Raw genomic sequence first — 18,301 nt, 5'->3', positions numbered from 1 at the left:
TGCTAAATATTTTAACTAAAACCACCTTCAACCCTGAAGCAGTGTTTGGACTGATTTTTGGCAGACTCATTTACATTTATTTCCATGACTGTTAATAAGTCTGAATTGCTTGTCTCATATCTTTTGTCCATTTATTAACTAAGATTCTTGTTTCTCTCTTATTTACTTACATAATTTACTGTCCATTCTGGTTCCTTATTACTATTCCAGATATTCATCACTTGTTCCTTTTATACAGTAGAAATGACACACTATGGTGTCTTTTTGTTACACGTTAATGCTAATGTAACCACACTAAATTCTTCTGTGATTTGTTGTTGTTCTGTTCTGAGAACTCTGTATCCAAAGGTGATAAACATACACACAAAGAAAAATATGAGTGATGGAGGTATGGCTCAGTGATATCACACCAGTCTAGCAAGCAAGAGGCCCTGAGTTCAAGACCTAGATTTGCTATACATAGTTAGCTCTACAAATCCAATTTAATTTTGTGTATGGTGTGAGGTAGGGGTCTAATGGATAGCCATCTGTCTTGGCACCACTGGCAGAAAGTCTGTAGGTAGTGAAGAGGAAATAGGTTTTAATGTAGAATCTCACCCTAGATTAGAGAGGACTAATGACACAGTCTAACGTATTCTTGTGCTAGATCTCTCAGAGAAGGATTATATCTCATTCACATCGTGTATCTTGTGATTTTCATAGCACAGAGAAGATGGTAACTGCTTGTTAAATAAATAAAACAAAAGCCTATTATTTTATTACTTTCATTATTTATTTACTAAAGGAAACTAACCAAAAGACTGCTCAGGATAAAATATCTTGATAAATGCAGTCAAGGGCTAGAACTTCAAGCTGTGTTAGAGGTCTCCCACGAAAGTTTCCTCTCCCTCTTTTGCTTGTTCCTCTTCCTTTCACCTCCATTCAGCCCTGTCTGTCTTCACCACTTGCCTATATGCCAAGTTGAATGTACTCCCCCCTTAGTAGTCATTTTGTCTCTCTGTCTCTGCCTCTGTTTCTAGCTCAGTCTCTGTCTGTCTCACTCTCTATCTCTTATACACATACAGACATATACCTCTATGCACATACACACATGCATTTGAACAGACACACACATGCAGAGAGAGAGAGAGAGAGACAGAGACAGAGAGACAGAGAGACAGAGAGAGGAGAGAGAGCACCTTCTGACCTCTGACAACCAAGTCCTTTATTATCAAGGGAATTACTTCTGGGAATACCCATCATACATACACTTGAGAATTACCAAATGAATAGAATGTCTCTGTACATACTATAAATTGTGTGAAATTTTCTTTTTACCTACCCTGCCAATGAGCAAATTGGCCTGTGAAACTACTAATTTCGCCAGGCAAACTACCATATCTTCCCTTTTCATACCCTGCAACACTTGTAAAAGTCTTTTTCTATAAGCTGTAGGAAAGTGCACTTTCCTTCTGGTCTCTTAGGCGCAATGGAACTCAACTCTTACAACATGAAAGAATTCGTTTTGTTTCAGCCTTCCTGGGTCAGTGGACCCGCACCTTACCGGTGAAGGGACGCTGTAGGAGCTCCACAGGGGCATCCTCATAGCCTTCCCAAACCCACTGACGTAGTCTCTGTGGTAAAGCAGGCAGTGCTCCTTGTTCTTCTGCATAACCCTGGGCTTCCCAAATGGCAAATTGACTTTCATTGTTGCGTTTACTAAAATACAATAACACAAGTAATTGTGACATTAGCAAAATGCTACAAGGCATAGAATAACTCCCACAGGCAGGTTTGTTATGTGTCAGAAGTTCCGGCAACTATTTTCCATCCTTCTTTGAAATCTTATAGTCCTGGGAGGCGGGGTTTACTCTCCAGTTCTTGGAGACTTAAAGGAGGAGCTTAGCCAAGCAAGGGGCTGAGAAAGGCTCTGAAAGCTGTTTTCTTTGGCTCTTTACAATGTACAGTTCACAAGGTACGTGTGAGGTTCTTTTTCTTTCCTTTCCTTTCCTTCTTTATTTAGTTTATTCCCTTGGTTTATTCCCCTCTGTCACTGGTTTTTATATCTGTACCCTTCATCTTGTATGTAAGTTTATCTGATTTGGGGAGGGGAAGGGGAAGCACAGAAACAGTGAGACAAAAGGTGAACCAACTCAGCAGTGAAACCCACTAGACACTATGTTGGAAATGAACTATACAACATGCTGGTGAGTGAAGTCAGGAGGGGAAAAATAGGGAGAGAAGGATGGAAGGGATGACACTGTTCGAAAGGAAATGTACTCATTACTTGACTCATGTAACTATAACCCCTCTGTACATCACCTTTACAATAAAATTTTAAGTAACTAAAAAAATCAAAATCTAAAATGATACTTTACTATATACGATATATCTCTATATCTCTCTCTACACTTATCCGATTTTCTCTCTTGTTTATTGGCAATAAACTCTGCATTCAATATTCTCAGTGAGTTTACTTTAGATAATACTAAATGGGCAATGTGTTTTGTTCATTCTCAATATCAGATAACACCATTTCTACTGACTTACTTTCTTCTTGGTTGAGATTTAGCTTTTGATTCACTTGTTCCAGTTCAGTATCCTGCAAAATAATGAGAGAGGAAGGAAAGGAAGTAAGTCAGAGTGATCAATGAGGACAGCAGTCTGGATTATTCCTGTAATAATCACATAAAGTATTGTGCGACTGAACAATGTACCCAGAATAAATGAGGTTTAAATTCCAATTTTTTAATTGCTCAGAAATACAGAAATGCTACTGTCCCATGAGGGCAGGGGTGGTTCATGTTTGTGTGTGTGTAAGAATTTGAGAAGATATAACTGGTAATGATCAAAGCTTTCTGGCCACAGCATGGTAGGACAAAACCTGGGTTGTTAAGGTGTAGATCTCATATGGGGTAGCATATGAGAGTCTTCCGTTCCACTCAGCTTGGAAGTGGTAGAATGTTGGTCCTGGACTGCATCTAGAGCTGGGAGAAGTATCTTTACAGAGGGGAGCTCTGGGTTTGCAGTTAGGTCTGCCAAGCTTCCCAACCTTAGACTCTACCTAACTTCTGTGTGTCCTCTTTATCTCAAAAACAATGAACAAATTATTCACTTTATATCCATAATCACTTTTTCGTGGTACTGGGGTTTGAACTCAGGGCATTACATTTGATAGGCAGGCACTTCCCTACTTGAGCCATGCCCCCAGCTTTTTTGCTTAGTTCTTTTTCAGATAGGATCTCACATTATTGTGCAGGCTCACCTGGAATAAGATCTTTCTACTTATGTCTCCTATGTAGCATGGATGACAAGCATGAAATGCCACAACCAGGTTATTGGTTCTTCTGGGGTCTTAATAAAATTTTTCCAGGCTGGATTCCACTTGCAATCTTCTCATTCTCTGCTTCCTGAGTAGTTGAAATTCTAGCGATGAATTACTGCACCTGACTAACATCTAACATCAAAGTTTTTAATGCTAGGTGTTACAGGGTAACATCAATGTTACATAGTAATCTCATATCTCTACTTTGATCTTTCCTATAGATTTATTATTGAGAAGTTTTACTGGACTTTTGCACTTTAAAGTCGCTTTTGGTTGGATATTTCTGTATGTACAGGTATAATCCTATTTTGAAGACTAGGAAATGTTAAGGTCCTTGGCTGAGATGGGAGGATTACAAGTTCAAGACTACTCTGGGTTGCATAGTAAGTTCCACACCAGCCTGAGCTTCATAGTGAGGCTGTCTCCAAATAACAACAGCAACAACAAACAACAAACAACAACAAATGTATTGTTTTCATTGACTGGACTTATTTGTACCCTTGGCAGCAGATGGTTATTAAGTTCTACTACCACATTTTGAACTTGGCATCCTAGACACCTTGAAATGCTCTAAATGCACTCTATGTTCATTCTAAATTTCCAGTGTATTTCTCCATCAATCCAAAGCCTCCATCTTCCTAGGCAGGCTTGGTGCTGGTATTTTGGATTCCTGTTCTAACTCCTTGCCCTTGGTGGTCTGTTTGCGCTACAACTTCACCTTGTGGTGACTCCCCTGGATCTGAAGTGTTGCTTCTGCACTCAGGCCAGGGACCCGTGAGCTAAAAAGACCTTCCAAATGTCACTGAGTGCTGCCTCACAGAGATTCTCCACTGCTACCCAAAGAAATACCCTGCAACACCTATTCTAGTGATGGTGCTTAATCCAAGTTATAATCCATATCTTCTCTTCTCTAAGTACTTAGAGAAGTATGTTCATCTGATTCTGAACCTACAAGCACAGTATATGAAAAAAAAATTCAAAGAGTTCTAAGATGGCTATTTTGAATGGTCAAGATGATTAGCTCCTGATAGAATGAATGATTCTTTCCCAGTTGTGCTTTCTACACCACAAAGCATATGCACGTAGTTACTCTTATAATGTATGCACTGTGATCTTGCATCTCCAGAGCAAGCTCAGAGAAACTCCATAGATTTACTTAGTAAGTACTCAAGGCAGAACACAACCTGAGTGTTGACTACTGGGATTTATAGCTTGTCCTTTTGCATTCCTGTGGAAGCACGAGGTTGATACTTACGTTCAGTGCAGCACACATACAGTCTAGCTTGTCTGTGGGCAATGGAGTGGTAAAGCCACAAACAGATGACTTGGACACCTCCTCAGCATGAGATGGCTCATAAAAAGGCACTTTCAGAAGGTGGTTTAGACTGCCATGGGTACCATTGTTTGGAGCCGGTTGAATTCGTAGAAGATCTGTTTTTCACAAAAAATGAATCCTAAGTAAAATGTGAAAGCAACGAACTCTTACTTGGGAGGGAGGTGGGACAAAAAGCAGACACCCACTGTTTCCTGTCTGAATTCTGCTCCAATGCACTGTGTACGCATCCCACGCCCTGGCTTTCTTCTCCATGGTGACTTTTACTAGTCTCTTTGGAGTGCAGCAGTCCCCACAGATGGACTTCTGTTATTCTAAAGAAAAAATCTTTTGCTTACATGACCACTTCATTCCTGAAGCATCCTTTGATTTTTCTAGCATAAAATCTGTATTTTGTGGGAAGGGGAGGGGGTACTCAGGATTGAACCTGGGGCCTTATACAAGCTAGACAAGATCTCTATCACTTGAAGCATACACCTTGTCCAAACCAACACAAAAGGCAAAAATATATTCTATACTATTAATAAAAACACAGTTTAACAAAATTAGATAATTCAAAAGCTTAATTAGTACATGAGAACTAAGAATTCAAGCTTGTTAGGATGCAACTCATTATTTCTTTTAAGTGAGTGCATTTTTGTTTCTAAGTCACATTTAATTATGGCAGGACAGTAATAAGATTAAGAGAAACAGCTGTGGTTGGTTTATTTCCAACGCAGAGTGAAACTGCAGCATTTCCTTGCCAGATGGGAAGATGATCTGTGAACTCAATGGACCGAGGCACGCATGTAAATGCTAGAGCAGGACAGGCTCCCTAGAATAGTTCTTTACAAATGTTTAACTTCAAGGGTAATAAATGTCTACCCAAATGGGACCTGCTTATCATCCTTTTATGCTACAGGATTTCTCTGTATATAAATACCAAACAAACAAAAATTGTGTTTTAAGATGCAGTGAATTTGCTTTGAAAAGTTAACAGTACTATTTTATTTTTCTAAATTCTTCTATATTAAGTTAGCACATAGCAATAGAAAATATTGGTTTCCTAAAATCTAGAGATAATCATTACTAGTAAAGCAAAACTAACTCAATTTTTCTTTGGTTTTGCTTTGTTCTAAGGCAGAGTCTTACCATGTAGCCAAGGCTGGCCGCAAACTCAAAATCCTGCTTGGTTTCCTAAGTGGTGGGATTACAAGCATATATCACCACGCCCAGAGGGAAGAACTCACTTTTGACTATATGATTCTGAATAAAAAAAATAATTTTTTTCCTTCCTCATTTCCTTCTTCTTTGTTAGTGGCACTGGGATTTAAATTGAAGATCTTGGCAGGTGAATTGTATCTCTAGTCTTATTTATTTATTTACTTTTTGCTTTAACTATTTTGGGGGTGGGGGGTTCATTTTCTTTACCCAGGGGACAGCTTCAGATTGTGATCCTCCTACCTATGCCTGCCATGGAGCTACGGGCATAGGCGCAGCTCCCCACCACCTGACCCATGCCTAATTTATTTAGTGAGATGAAGGTCTCACCAGCAATAGGCTCCCAGTCTCTACCTCTGAAATAGCTGGAATTACAAGCACAAGCCACTGCCCTGGTGACTTTCTGCCATATTAATGCAGAACATCTAGTCTTCCCAATTCAATTTATCCTGTTTCAAATAATCTCTGTTGAAAGCTGTCTACCATATGCTGGTGGGTTCATGTGCATATACTTACCACAGAGTAGATTATAGACTTCAATATTCTCAAATGGTTCAACTTCAATCTTTTCTTTAAAGCTGGGGCCATGTGCCAAGAAGATAGCCTAGGTGGTGACAGTAATATCATTACTAGAGGCCATCTAAGTTCACATGTAGGTATAGGAAGAAACACATTTCTACAAGTCTCATAATCAGGATTTCTTTTCTGGCTTGAAAGTGGTTTGAAAATCATTTTCTCCAGTGATATTGCTAACATCCATCAAGTGTAATCCACAGTGTGTTTACTTCTGTCTCTCTCTGCTTTCCCAGAGACCCACATGCCAACATGCTAAGATGCCAGCAACAGTTGTGCATGTATCAGCGTGATTCCATGTCTAAACAATACACATTAGAAATTCATCATATGATACCCTATGTTCTTTTCATATTCCTTTTTTGTCGTTGCTCAAATATGTTAATGTATGACAATGATAGTGTTTTAAGCATTAATAGTTTGCCCAGCTTCTTAATCTCTGTCTTTCTTAAACATCTCCCTCCATTTTTGAGACAGAGATTTAAATATTTTGATTATACTTAATGAGATGTATGCTATTTATAATAGATCTGATTGTTTCCTAGTGTCAGCTACAAGTGTGGAAAACATACAAAATATTTTTTCTGTTGGTAGGAATATATATTTTTACCCAAGATACTCATCAGAGAATTAAAAGCATAGCTTTTTGTTGGTTATTAATATAATTATCATATAGTACCTTAATTGACAGAAAAGCTCTGTATCCAGAGATTTTTCAAATATCTTTAAAAAAAAGATACAATCCACTATGACAATGTTAACAAGAAGTACATTCATAAAGTCTAACACATTTTTTCTATGCAGAGAGAAATGTGTACTCACACATGTATGCTGCAAATGAAACTTTAGAGAAAATAATCACACTGCAACACTAATTTTCATCACCAGTGTCATAATGTTTTTTTCTCATACATTCCTGACTGTACTTTCTCAGCTTTTTGGGCTCCACAGAGTCCTGAATTTTTTTCTTCTTCCTTGTTGCCTCTACTCCTAGGTCTCCTTGCTAGTAACTTTTCCTCCCCAGTGACTTCAAACAGATGTGCCCTACATTCCACAATCAACCCTTCTGTCTACACAATCCACCTAGGACTTAGGGGTATCCTGAGTTGCACATGTTTGCTTGCTTGTTTGTCGGAAGCACTAGGGTTGGAAATCGGGACTTCTCAGTTGCTAGGCAAGCACTCTGCCTCTCCAGCCATGATTCCCAGTCCATTGTGCATTAGCTTGATTTTTAGAGAGCGAGCATCTTGCAATTTGCATGGCTTGACCTCTGACCTTGATCCTCCTACTTCTACCTCCCAAGGTGCTGGGACCAAAAGTATTCACCACTAATGTCCAGGCTTGTGGCACACGTGTTAAATACCTTCTATGCCTAAGACTCAATTCTTAATCTCTAGAATAGATTCTCTTTAATTTCCCTTTTTAACATCTCTATATGCATCTTTAAAGAACATTTCATACTTAGCATGTTCCAAATGAGCAGTAGCCCCAGTCTAACTCACTAAGCTCTTGCATCCAACACATCAGGCTATCCCAATGTATCCATGAGGCTAACCCTCCCCACTTCTTCAAGCCTCTACTCAAAGGTTGCCTCAGTGACTGACCTTTCCTCACGATTTAAAGTTGGATCCCGCCCCATGGTACTCCAAAATACGACCATCTTTCCTAACTTAATTACATGACAAGTCCTTTCTTCCTTCATTTTTACCCACGATCTCTGTCCTCCTTTTAAAATAGAGCTTTGCAAAGGCAGGGATCTTTATTTTTCTCATTCACAGCTGTACTCAAGAGTTTTAGACATTGCCCACCACGCTGAGGAACAGCAGTGCATTACCTCCATGCTCTTAAAGTCATTGTTATAACCGTGGTTGCCTCCTCCACAGCTCGTATATGGTCTCAACCTACAAAGAAAGAATATATTACACTCAGACCAATATGGTAATATGAGCCTTTAGAGTAAATTAAGCCATGGACTTTCTTCATCAACAACATAAATGATCATTCTTCTGCTCAGGTTCCTAGCTATAGAGAAATAAACGGAATGGGACGCTAGAGAAAAGAAGACTTCTATACTCTATAAATAAAACTCTCTTCAACTGGAGATAAATAGATTCCAAAATCTCTATGGGAAGCTGGCATGTTCATTGATGAAAGAAAGGGGGTTTTGAAGTAAGACTTTAGTAAAATTTTCTATAATTGGCACTCTTTCTATTTTCAGAAAATAAAGGAATACATTTTGCACTCTTATCTCCTAACCTAGTTCAATATTGCAAAAAGGTTGATCAGAAGCAAAAATATGAAAATTCCATTTGAAAAATGTTCTATTTCCTACTGTTTCCTAAGAGAAAACTTTAGAAATCTGTCCTTCAAACTGCTCATGTTATTACCTTCCAACCATTACTGGACTCTGGAAATTACCAGTAATAAAAGAGAGAGACCATTTGGAAAAGACCAGCTGATTTTATCTCTTTGTAATTCAGTTGAAGTACTTTATGAAACCTTTTGGAACACATTCTCTGTTATCTTTACTCTGTCTAACTAACACATCTGAAATCGAAGCTGATTTCCCCCACCACAACCAGGTAATGACACTAGTGAAGATGAACAAGACTTCTCTGTTGGCACCCAAGTGGTTGCCAAGTCTTGTCTGTGTAATCTTTTTCCTGTGGGTGCTTTCTTCCCTCTTAGGCTGTCCTCATGCCAGGCCACATCTACCTCCTCCTCATCCCTGCCCTGAAGAAGCTCCCTAACGAATCATCCTGCTTTCCGAATTTCAAGATCTTCCCACGTTCATACGTTGTTAACAATGGACAGAAATGCAAATACACCTTCTAATGAATATACATTTGGAACAAGAATATGAAAAAGCAAGACCATCCTGGAAAATCTGGGTCATAAGTTAATCAATGAACTGCAATGAGATGGATTGCACTGTGCCCAAAGCTCCATAGCCTGTCTTGGGGCTGTCACTATACCAGTGTTCATGTATATTATTATTTCCCAATAATATTATATAAAATTATTTGACAGGATAAAAACTACATACCTTCCTAATAAATCTATCAATAGATCATTCTGCTCTGTAGAGTAGCAAAAATAAGCTCTGAAATGTCGGTTTCATTCTGTTTGCAGGAAGCAATCTTATCTCTCCTTTCGTTAAGCTCAAAATCCTACTACTTATACATGACAGGTGGGTCCTTTATGTGCAGGTCTTTTAATTGCTAGTGATTGCTGGGAACTGGTTATCTCTGGGAACCTGCCCTTTTTCTCTCCACTCTTTCTTCCTAAAGAAATCAGCTGCTCTGAGCAGATCTAGATACAGATCTAAGCAAGAATCTTCAATAATCCAGTCTGTAACAAGGCTTGGCAAACAGATGATACCTTCTAGTGGAGAAATAGAATCCCCTTCCTCCTGATGACAAATTCTCCAGGGGTGGGGGATTGGGGGCTGCGGAACTGATCAAGAATTCCGTTTCTACTCACCTTCTTGGCTGTGTATCTTGAGAAATGCTGACTGCATGAGGTAGGAACATTTGTCTTAATCCAACCTACATCTTTAGACCCCTGGACAGAACCATCCCTTCCCAGGATGCCTTCTTCCAATGATCCTTGACATCAGTGCATGCGAGGAGTCATCTGTTTGTTCCTCAAGCCTTGTACTTGGTTCTAGCCCACTGGTTCTCACCGCAGACCATGACTGTCTGTCTCCCTTCCCACCTGGAGGAAGAGCTTCGGGGCAGGATGGTGGCTGTCATTTCTACTTATACTAGTTAAGCTGCTATTCCAAACTGAAAATGCTATTCCAAAATAAAAAGCTAGTCTTCATGTTCATGTGTTTTATATGAAGCACTGAAGTATTCTTCAATTAGAGTTTCAAATAATTGGGTTTACCAAAATTATTGAAATCTCACAACTTTTAGAAAAACCGAGGATACAGATTACACAAATTGTTAGGTATTGTACTTAGAAAACAGGTAGCTTGAGATTCATGTGTTCAAAGTAGAGACTCAAATGTACCTCCAATTAAAGCAGAAGAATACTTGTTCTTTTGTTTATACAAATTTCTGAATGGTGTAAGTTAGTATATATTATAAGTCAACAGAAGGAGAATAAATAAGAAAAATGAAGCCTTAAGATACTAATTTTTCCCTGTTCCCACAAGTAGCTGAGGGGGCGCAATTCTTTTACATCTCACTGTACATTGTGGAAAAGCACCTGGCACTCAACATTTGAGACTGGGGATGGATGGATGATGCTTAGAGATAACATAGTGGCTGAACTCACCTTCTATGCTCCTTTCTCATTCTCTACCAGGGCTTCCTAATTTCTAACTTACCCCTAATAATGAAGATTTCGAAGATGTGCCCCCATTTTGGGTACAAATTTATTTTCATACCATATACCTAACTTACTAAATACTTAATTTTATTGTAAGAAAATGCTTTCGGAAAATTTTATACAGAGTGAGCCACAGTATAGTGGCTGGCGGTACAAGGACTTTACAAATTCTGACCCATATTAACACACACACACACACACACACACACACACACACACACACACACACACACACACCTCTGATCCCAAGGATGTAGGGCAATGCCACCTAGTGACCAAGTCTGGAACTACATACCATGGATGAGCACTGCATTGGATTATCTTAAACAAGTTCTGCCAAATCTCTAGTTCCTGGGTGGTGGGGAGCTCTATGTTTAGCCTTCTGAGGAATCTCCACACTGCTCTCCAGAGTGGCTGAACAAGTTTACATTCCCACCAACAATGTAGTAGGGTTCTCTTTTAGCCACATTCCCTCCAGAATTTGTTATTGTTAGTTTTCCTGATAATGGACATTCTTACTGGGGTGAGGTGGAATCTCTATGCTGTTTTGATTTGCATTTCTTTTATGGCCAATAAAGTAGAGCACTTCTTCACATGTCTCTTGGCCATTCTCATTTCCTCTTCAGAGAAGTCTCTTTTCAGGTCTTTAGCCCACTTCTTGAGGGGGCTGTTGGTTCTTTGGGGATTTCTTTTGGAGGAATTTAATTTTTTTAGCTCTGCATATATTTTAGATATGAGGCCTTTGTCCGTTGTATGGCTGGTGGAGATCTTCTCCAAATCTGTGGGCTTTCTGTTTATCTTGCAAGCTATGTCCTTTGCCGTGCAGAAGCTCTGCAGTTTGATGCAGCCCCATTTGTTCAACCTTTCTTTGATTTGTTGCATTTCTAGGCCTTTATTAAGGAAGTTTCGTCCTGTGCCAAGGAGCCCAAGCTTTTCTTCTATTCCTTCTTGTAGTGTTTTCAGGGTATCTGATTTTACTTCAAAGTGTTTGATCCATTTGGAATTGATTTTGGTGCAGGGTGATATATAAGGATCTAGTTTTAGTTTTTTGCAGGTGTTGAACCTGTTTTGCCAGCACCATTTGTTAAAGAGGCTGTCTTTCTTCCATCCTATTTTTTAACTCCTTTATCAAAGATAAGTAGGCATAGTTCTGCAGGTTCATTTCTGGGTATTCAGTTTTGTTCCATTGGTCCTCAGGCCTGTTCTTGTGCCAATACTAAGCTGTTTTTATTACTATAGCTTTGTAATCCTGCATCTATATATTGAAGCCCAACTCTCTTGTCCTATTAATCTCCTATTTCTTTGTAAATATAATTTTAACCACTGTATTCCCATTGCATCTATCACCTCTTGGCATTAGGTTGCTAAATATAAGGTATGCCAGGAAACTACTATATGATTCTGGTATCACTGATACTCAAGGACATGGAAAAATATTGGAATAAAACACAAAAATAAAAACCACTCATTCAGCTACCAGAATGGATATGTGCATTTTTTTTCCTAGTTTAGTATCACTCTTCTCCACTGGATTTACAATTCTTAGGGCAGGAATCATGTCTCTATTCTAAATGGCCAGGACACGGCCTGACAAATACATTGCAAGCATTCAAAAACTTTCTTGTTGGGACCATGAAGACACTCATTATCTGGGAAAGTTATTCAGGATGCTCTTACTTTGTTTTAATTGTCTTATTTCAATCTTGCAAATGCTTAGTGATCAGCATAGATTATAACTAGAAAAAATGAGGAAGGTCGCAACTAATTGGTTTAAAAAAATACTTTTGTGAAAACAGGAAGATGACAAAGATTTTTAAAAGCAATTTAGTCACTCCCTCACTCCCAGCCTGGAAAAAGATAAACTGGGGTCACCTTTATTCTATCTCTTGCCTTAGGAGATTGCAGTCAGGTAGCAGTGGACTGCTGCTAACATCTCTGGATCTGTGGCTACAAGGGTCTCCGTCTTCTTTCCCATTCTCATCTCCACTGTCAAGGTTAGGATGCTAAGACCATGACTAAGAGAAACAACTTCAAATGCAGAAGTGCCGGAAAGCATGGGCAATGTCAAGGAAATCTCAATGGTCAGGAAAGTTCTCGCGATCCTAACAGCAGATAAGGTTACATACATCTAAAAAGTAATACTTGCAAAAATGTTTGGTGTAAGTGAACTGAACACCTGGGGGAGGGCGGGGAAGGGAAAAGGGGGGAGGGAGTGGTGTATGAGGGGCAAGGTAACAAACAGTACAAGAAATGTATCCAATGCCTAATGTATGATACTGTAACCTCTATGTACATCAGTTTTATAATAAAAACTTGAAAAAAAAATGAAGGAGGAGGTAACAAATTGAACAAGAAATGTACTCACTGCCTTACATATGAAACTGTAACCCCTCTGTACTTCACTTTGACAATAAAAAAATTAAAACATGTTATATATATACATATAAAATAAAATAAAATGCACGTTCATTGTTTCCAGTATTATAAGTAAATAGACACACAGACCTTGAAGCCAGCCACTGTCGATCAACCAGAAGATGAACTTTGTCAATTCTAACATTTTTGGCATAATGTAGTCGTTTGGGCAAATCAGGAGTAAGGTAAGGTTTGAAATGCTGGTTGGGTTTTCGACACTGAAAAGGAGATAAACATTTCTCCCATGAAATGTGAGACATGCAGACTAATTAACAATTTTCATCCTGTAAGAACATTTCTTAAATACTCATTTAAAAGGGATTTACACTCAATAAAATGGGAATATTAAACTTGTCAACATGGCTGATACTATCTTATAATCCAGTATATTACTTTTATTATAAAACAATAATCAGGTTGATATTCAAATTTATTTAAATTGTTATTTGGTGATAGATATTTAAAAAAATGTATTCCTGGGTAAGAGCCTTAAGCCACAATAAAGTTCTCTTCTTTTTTTGACAGAAAATAAATATGTCTAAATGACAAGTACAACTTTTGAGTCTAAATTATATATGAAAAACATACAACAGATTATAGATAATGGCAAAAATGAAAAATCAGTTTAATTGCCTCAAAACACCTTGCCAATGGGTTCATTTTCCTTCTTAAATGTCGCTTGCATCAATTTAACAGCTGTTGTAGTCTATTTGTAAAATGTTCATGTATTCTTGACAAATAAAAGTACATTTTATAAAACTTATTTCTTTAAGATTTTAAAACAGCAAAATGTACAAATCACATTGCAGTCTAGTCATGCAAAAAGTAAAGAAATGAGATATAACTATCATAATTTTATCGCATGACCTCAAAGAATGAGGGGGTAAGATCATGTAAGAATATTAAGAAATAAAACTTATTCAATTTCCTTACTTCTCATACATTTCAAACCATAATACCTCATTTATATTAACAAGGCTGTGTCAGCATCTCATATTCAACTTATGTGAGAAGAAAAACAGCCTATCAAATACAACTAGCAAAAATAAAACATAGAAGAAATATAGGAAATGGGAGAGTCAGGAGAGATTAGAAAATGAAATAAGACAGAGAAAAATATCTACCATACATAACACTTCTGCCCGTTTTCCTCTTGCCTGTTTTGTATCTCTTCCAGGCTATGGCCTTTAGTACTTTCACCATTACTTCCTCATTAAGCCAATAGTCTAGTGACTCTCAGGCAAGCACGTGATGGCAGATGCTGGCTGCCAGCTTCCCAAAGAGGTTTAAGAAAAGGACATGCCTACAGGGGCAACTGATCATTTAACTAGTCTCACTTTCCCCTGGGCTGTAGCTAGAACTGGTCCAGTGGAAACTGCAGGTATATGCCAGTTTCTGAAGAAGTACATGGTTATTCTTTAGAAGTGAGAATTTGAGATGCAGGCACCATAGTTAAGACAATAAAGTTAATGCGGATGTCTCTCATGCTGTAGAACTTAAGGAGCTGCCAGTTCAAATCATGTTGAGCTGTCCATTGCAAGCCACCAGAGTAGCACCACCCCATGCGCCATTTTCCTGAAAGTGGTGGACTTGAAATGATAGCTTCTTTCTCCATTCCCCATTCCTATCTGTCCTTGACCACTAGTCTTATGAAAGATGTCCTTTTCATCAACTGGACTTCAGCTACGTAGAGATCATGAAGGGACTGAACAAAAAGAATTCAACAGACTTCATTACAACTGGAAGTAAATTTTATACAATTTGGTTTTTTTTAAAGTAATTATTGATGTAACTATATGCAGCGTTTAAAACTGTAAACAATGCAAATTGCATCGATATCTCGCCGTGCAAAAGGAAAATGGGGAAATGCAAAATAACACAGTAGCAAAATTTTCTCTCATAATCTCTTTCAGAAATGACAGGAAAATTCCAAAATGTAGATTTATAGAGTCTGTGTTAAAAATTCTGTACCATCCTTTCACATACCATAAACATAGCGTTACCAGTAGGGGGGTAACATTGTCTATCACTTTACTCAAGATCTGCATATTAGTAAAAGGATTAAGAGAAAGAGTAAGAACATTCTAAAGATTGCTTTGCTAAAGGTTACCCAGTGTTTCTCTCTCTAACCATTCATGCTCTATCCTTTCTGGTTTTTTTTCAATATGTCTTAGCACTATACTTAAATAAATGGAATCTTATTCTAAGCAATGACATAATCATGGATCCCATATAGTAACTACATATTTTTGAGTATGTTTCAAACACATAACTATTTAAGCTACCACATAAAGGACTTGAATAGGAGCTCAGTGGTAGCAAGTGTGACGCCCCAAGTTTGATTCCCAGCACCACAAAAATCCAACCACAGGGCTGGGGATATGGCCTAGTGGCAAGAGAGCGTGCCTCGTATACATGAGGCCCTAAGTTTGATTCCCCAGCACCACATATACAGAAAATGGCCAGAAGTGGCGCTGTGGCTCAAGTGGTAGAGTGCTAGCCTTGAGCAAAAGGAAGCCAGGGACAGTGCTCAGGCCCTGAGTCCAAGGCCCAGGACTGGCCAAAAAAAAAAAAAAATCCAACCACAATAAAACAAAATCTACCATGAGAGAACATTTTAAACCTTTCTGACAGAGTAATGAACACTATTTTGAAAATTTTGCTTTAATGTAGTTGGAATTTTCTTTTTTCATTTCTTTAATATCCAGGATAGAAAACCAAACCAACAGCAACAACAATAACAACAACAACAAACAGCTGTGCTTATGTAATTAGAAGATAATAGGATTTTTTTTTCCTGCAACGCCTGCGGTTTGCTACTGTAGACATCCAGCCACACAATAATGGAGGAGAGCTAGAAGTTCACTAGCATAGCCCTTTGGAGTGGAGCATCAGCTCTTTCAATGAAAGCCAAGAATTTATACCATTGTAACCCTCAACCCTTTTCCTGTAGCAGTGTCAGTTCCAAGATGGAAACAACTGAGATAAAAGCAAGTAACATGTATATTGATAGAGAGTAAAAATTAAATTTGAAACTGTGTGTGGTAGCACACACCTTTACTTCCAGCCATAAGGAGAATGAGGCAGGAAGAGGGCAAGTTCCAGGCTGACCTGGACTACTTAATGTGTTCCTGTCTCAATCTCCCCCCTCAAATATACAGAAATACATACACCCAAATCACAAGTAGCTCCAGTTCATTATAGTACTCTATGTATTCAGGAGACTGTGTACTTACACTGAGATTCCTAACGATTTCTTCAGAGTTAACTGTTTCAGAAGAAAAAACAAATCACATTACAATTGATACTTAATAACTGCAAAAAAAACATAATCAGCTTACTGAATTTGAATTTATGAATGGCTATGATTTGATAAGATTAAATTTAAAATGATTTCAAGCAAAATGATTTCTTACTCTAGTGTTTAAAAACACAGTAGTATCCATGTGCTAATAGGTTGGTTCCTATCATCCTAGCTACACAGGAAACTGAGATCTGGAGGATAAGTCCGTAAAACTCCATTTTCAGTTAATCAGCAAAATTACAGGCTGGAGGCATGGCTCAACTGGTAGAGCACCAGCTAGGAACAAGGAAGCTTTGGAAGCCCCTATTCTTAAAAGTAGCCTCAGGTTTTTTTTCCCCAATAGATTTATCTGTTTAATATCGGGAAATAACATTTTGTCAATACTAGGCATCATAAAATGTAAACACAATTACTGTCCTAAAACTTGATATACTTCCAAGGATCAAAAGTGGCTTTGTTTAGCTTTCCCTGTTTGTATATAGTGTTAGGACTGTGTACATATGAAGAGATCCAAATGGCAAGAGAGGCAGATAAAATTTGCATTGCTAGGTTTAAGTAAGGTTTACCTCTAACAGTATAAACCCCACCCCTAAGTTAGCCAGTATGCCTATAGGAAGGTACTATATGATCAAATGTTTAATCATATACATAGAATGCAAATGTATCACTAAGCACCATTTTCTAATGTATCAAGATTCATTTATTGCATTATTCCCTTCACTGTGCTGTTGTTCTAATGTGCTTAACAGAGTATATAGTTAGTGAAAGGAAGATAAACTGGGATGTTACTGTAAACCTCAGCATTTTTTAAATAAAAGGAAAAAATAGAATAACCTATATTTTAACCCAACAATATAAGCTAATACTATCGACTAAAAATGAAAGACTATACTGACAGATGGGCATTCCTCATTTGCTTCTGTTTGATCTCCCACTGAAGTCATAGGGGCCTAATAATCCCAGGACCTCTCAGGTTCTGGGCACTCAGGCTAACATGCACTTCCACCTGTACCTTTCCCCTTCACCAGCTGGCTGTCTTCATACTTACAAGTAAAGAAGTCTTTGGGCACATTACGACTCCTGATGCGGGGGGCAGGCCCTTGGTACATATAGAAGTTTATTTGGGGAAAATAATCAGTCATATATTCCACCCTCTCACAGGAAGTCTGGTCCATTCCTAAATTTTTGAAAGTCCATTAAATATACATTTATTTTTCTCCAATAGATCCATTCAATGGATTTACACACAATCATGCATATTTTTATATATTTACATACATATGTGTATCTAATGCCAAGAATTGTATGAAACAATACAGGACACCAACAAACACCCTTCAGTTGACTGTGTCAAATAGGAGTTGCTTATGCAACAGATCTCAAAGCTTCACTGAGAACTTAGACAACTTATTCTACTACTTTTCTCTAAGAGGCAAAGCCTGAAAACTGACAGTCAAAGAAACAGAGAGGAATAATAAGCCCATATGTTCAATGTTTAAAATAAAAACCTCTGTGGGTTAATTAAATATGCATACCTGTTTATCTGTAAGACAATACAATCCACTTTTAAATCAGCAACATGTATCTTTATAAAACAATTTCTTAAAACTAAGGGTTAAATACTTGTTTTTTTTAATTATATCATTTAAACTTACATAAACAATATGTCGTCCAAACAGTTTTTTAGTTGAGTCCATGGCAGATTCTTCTGACTGCATACACATTTTTGTTTCTTTATATATTTACTTATTTCTGTATATCAGGACAATATATGGAGCTCTGCCTGATTACAGACCAAAGCTCTGCCAGCTCAGCTCTCTTCTGCTCACCCTTG

At 38.0% G+C, this 18,301-nt stretch overlaps 1 protein-coding gene across 2 annotated transcripts in view; it reads right to left on the bottom strand.

The window, feature by feature from the left end:
- Nucleotides 1-18,301, bottom strand: part of Enpp3 (ectonucleotide pyrophosphatase/phosphodiesterase 3) — a 61,079-nt gene that overhangs the window by 10,845 nt on the left and 31,933 nt on the right. For both annotated transcript variants that reach the window (XM_048354092.1, XM_048354091.1), the window contains exons 13-21: nucleotides 17,516-17,644; nucleotides 16,400-16,431; nucleotides 13,254-13,381; nucleotides 10,743-10,748; nucleotides 8,245-8,305; nucleotides 6,354-6,441; nucleotides 4,560-4,735; nucleotides 2,530-2,581; nucleotides 1,544-1,698 (exon numbers count right to left, since the gene is read on the bottom strand). In XM_048354092.1, the coding sequence (XP_048210049.1) occupies nucleotides 1,544-1,698; nucleotides 2,530-2,581; nucleotides 4,560-4,735; nucleotides 6,354-6,441; nucleotides 8,245-8,305; nucleotides 10,743-10,748; nucleotides 13,254-13,381; nucleotides 16,400-16,431; nucleotides 17,516-17,644 (827 nt within the window). The remainder of the gene's footprint in view (nucleotides 1-1,543; nucleotides 1,699-2,529; nucleotides 2,582-4,559; nucleotides 4,736-6,353; nucleotides 6,442-8,244; nucleotides 8,306-10,742; nucleotides 10,749-13,253; nucleotides 13,382-16,399; nucleotides 16,432-17,515; nucleotides 17,645-18,301) is intronic.

The sequence above is a fragment of the Perognathus longimembris genome, chromosome 9, assembly GCF_023159225.1.
Source record: "Perognathus longimembris pacificus isolate PPM17 chromosome 9, ASM2315922v1, whole genome shotgun sequence".
In the NCBI taxonomy this organism is placed as follows: domain Eukaryota; kingdom Metazoa; phylum Chordata; class Mammalia; order Rodentia; family Heteromyidae; genus Perognathus; species Perognathus longimembris.
Note: the sequence above shows the minus strand (reverse complement) of the source record. Positions and strands in the feature narration are given on the sequence as shown.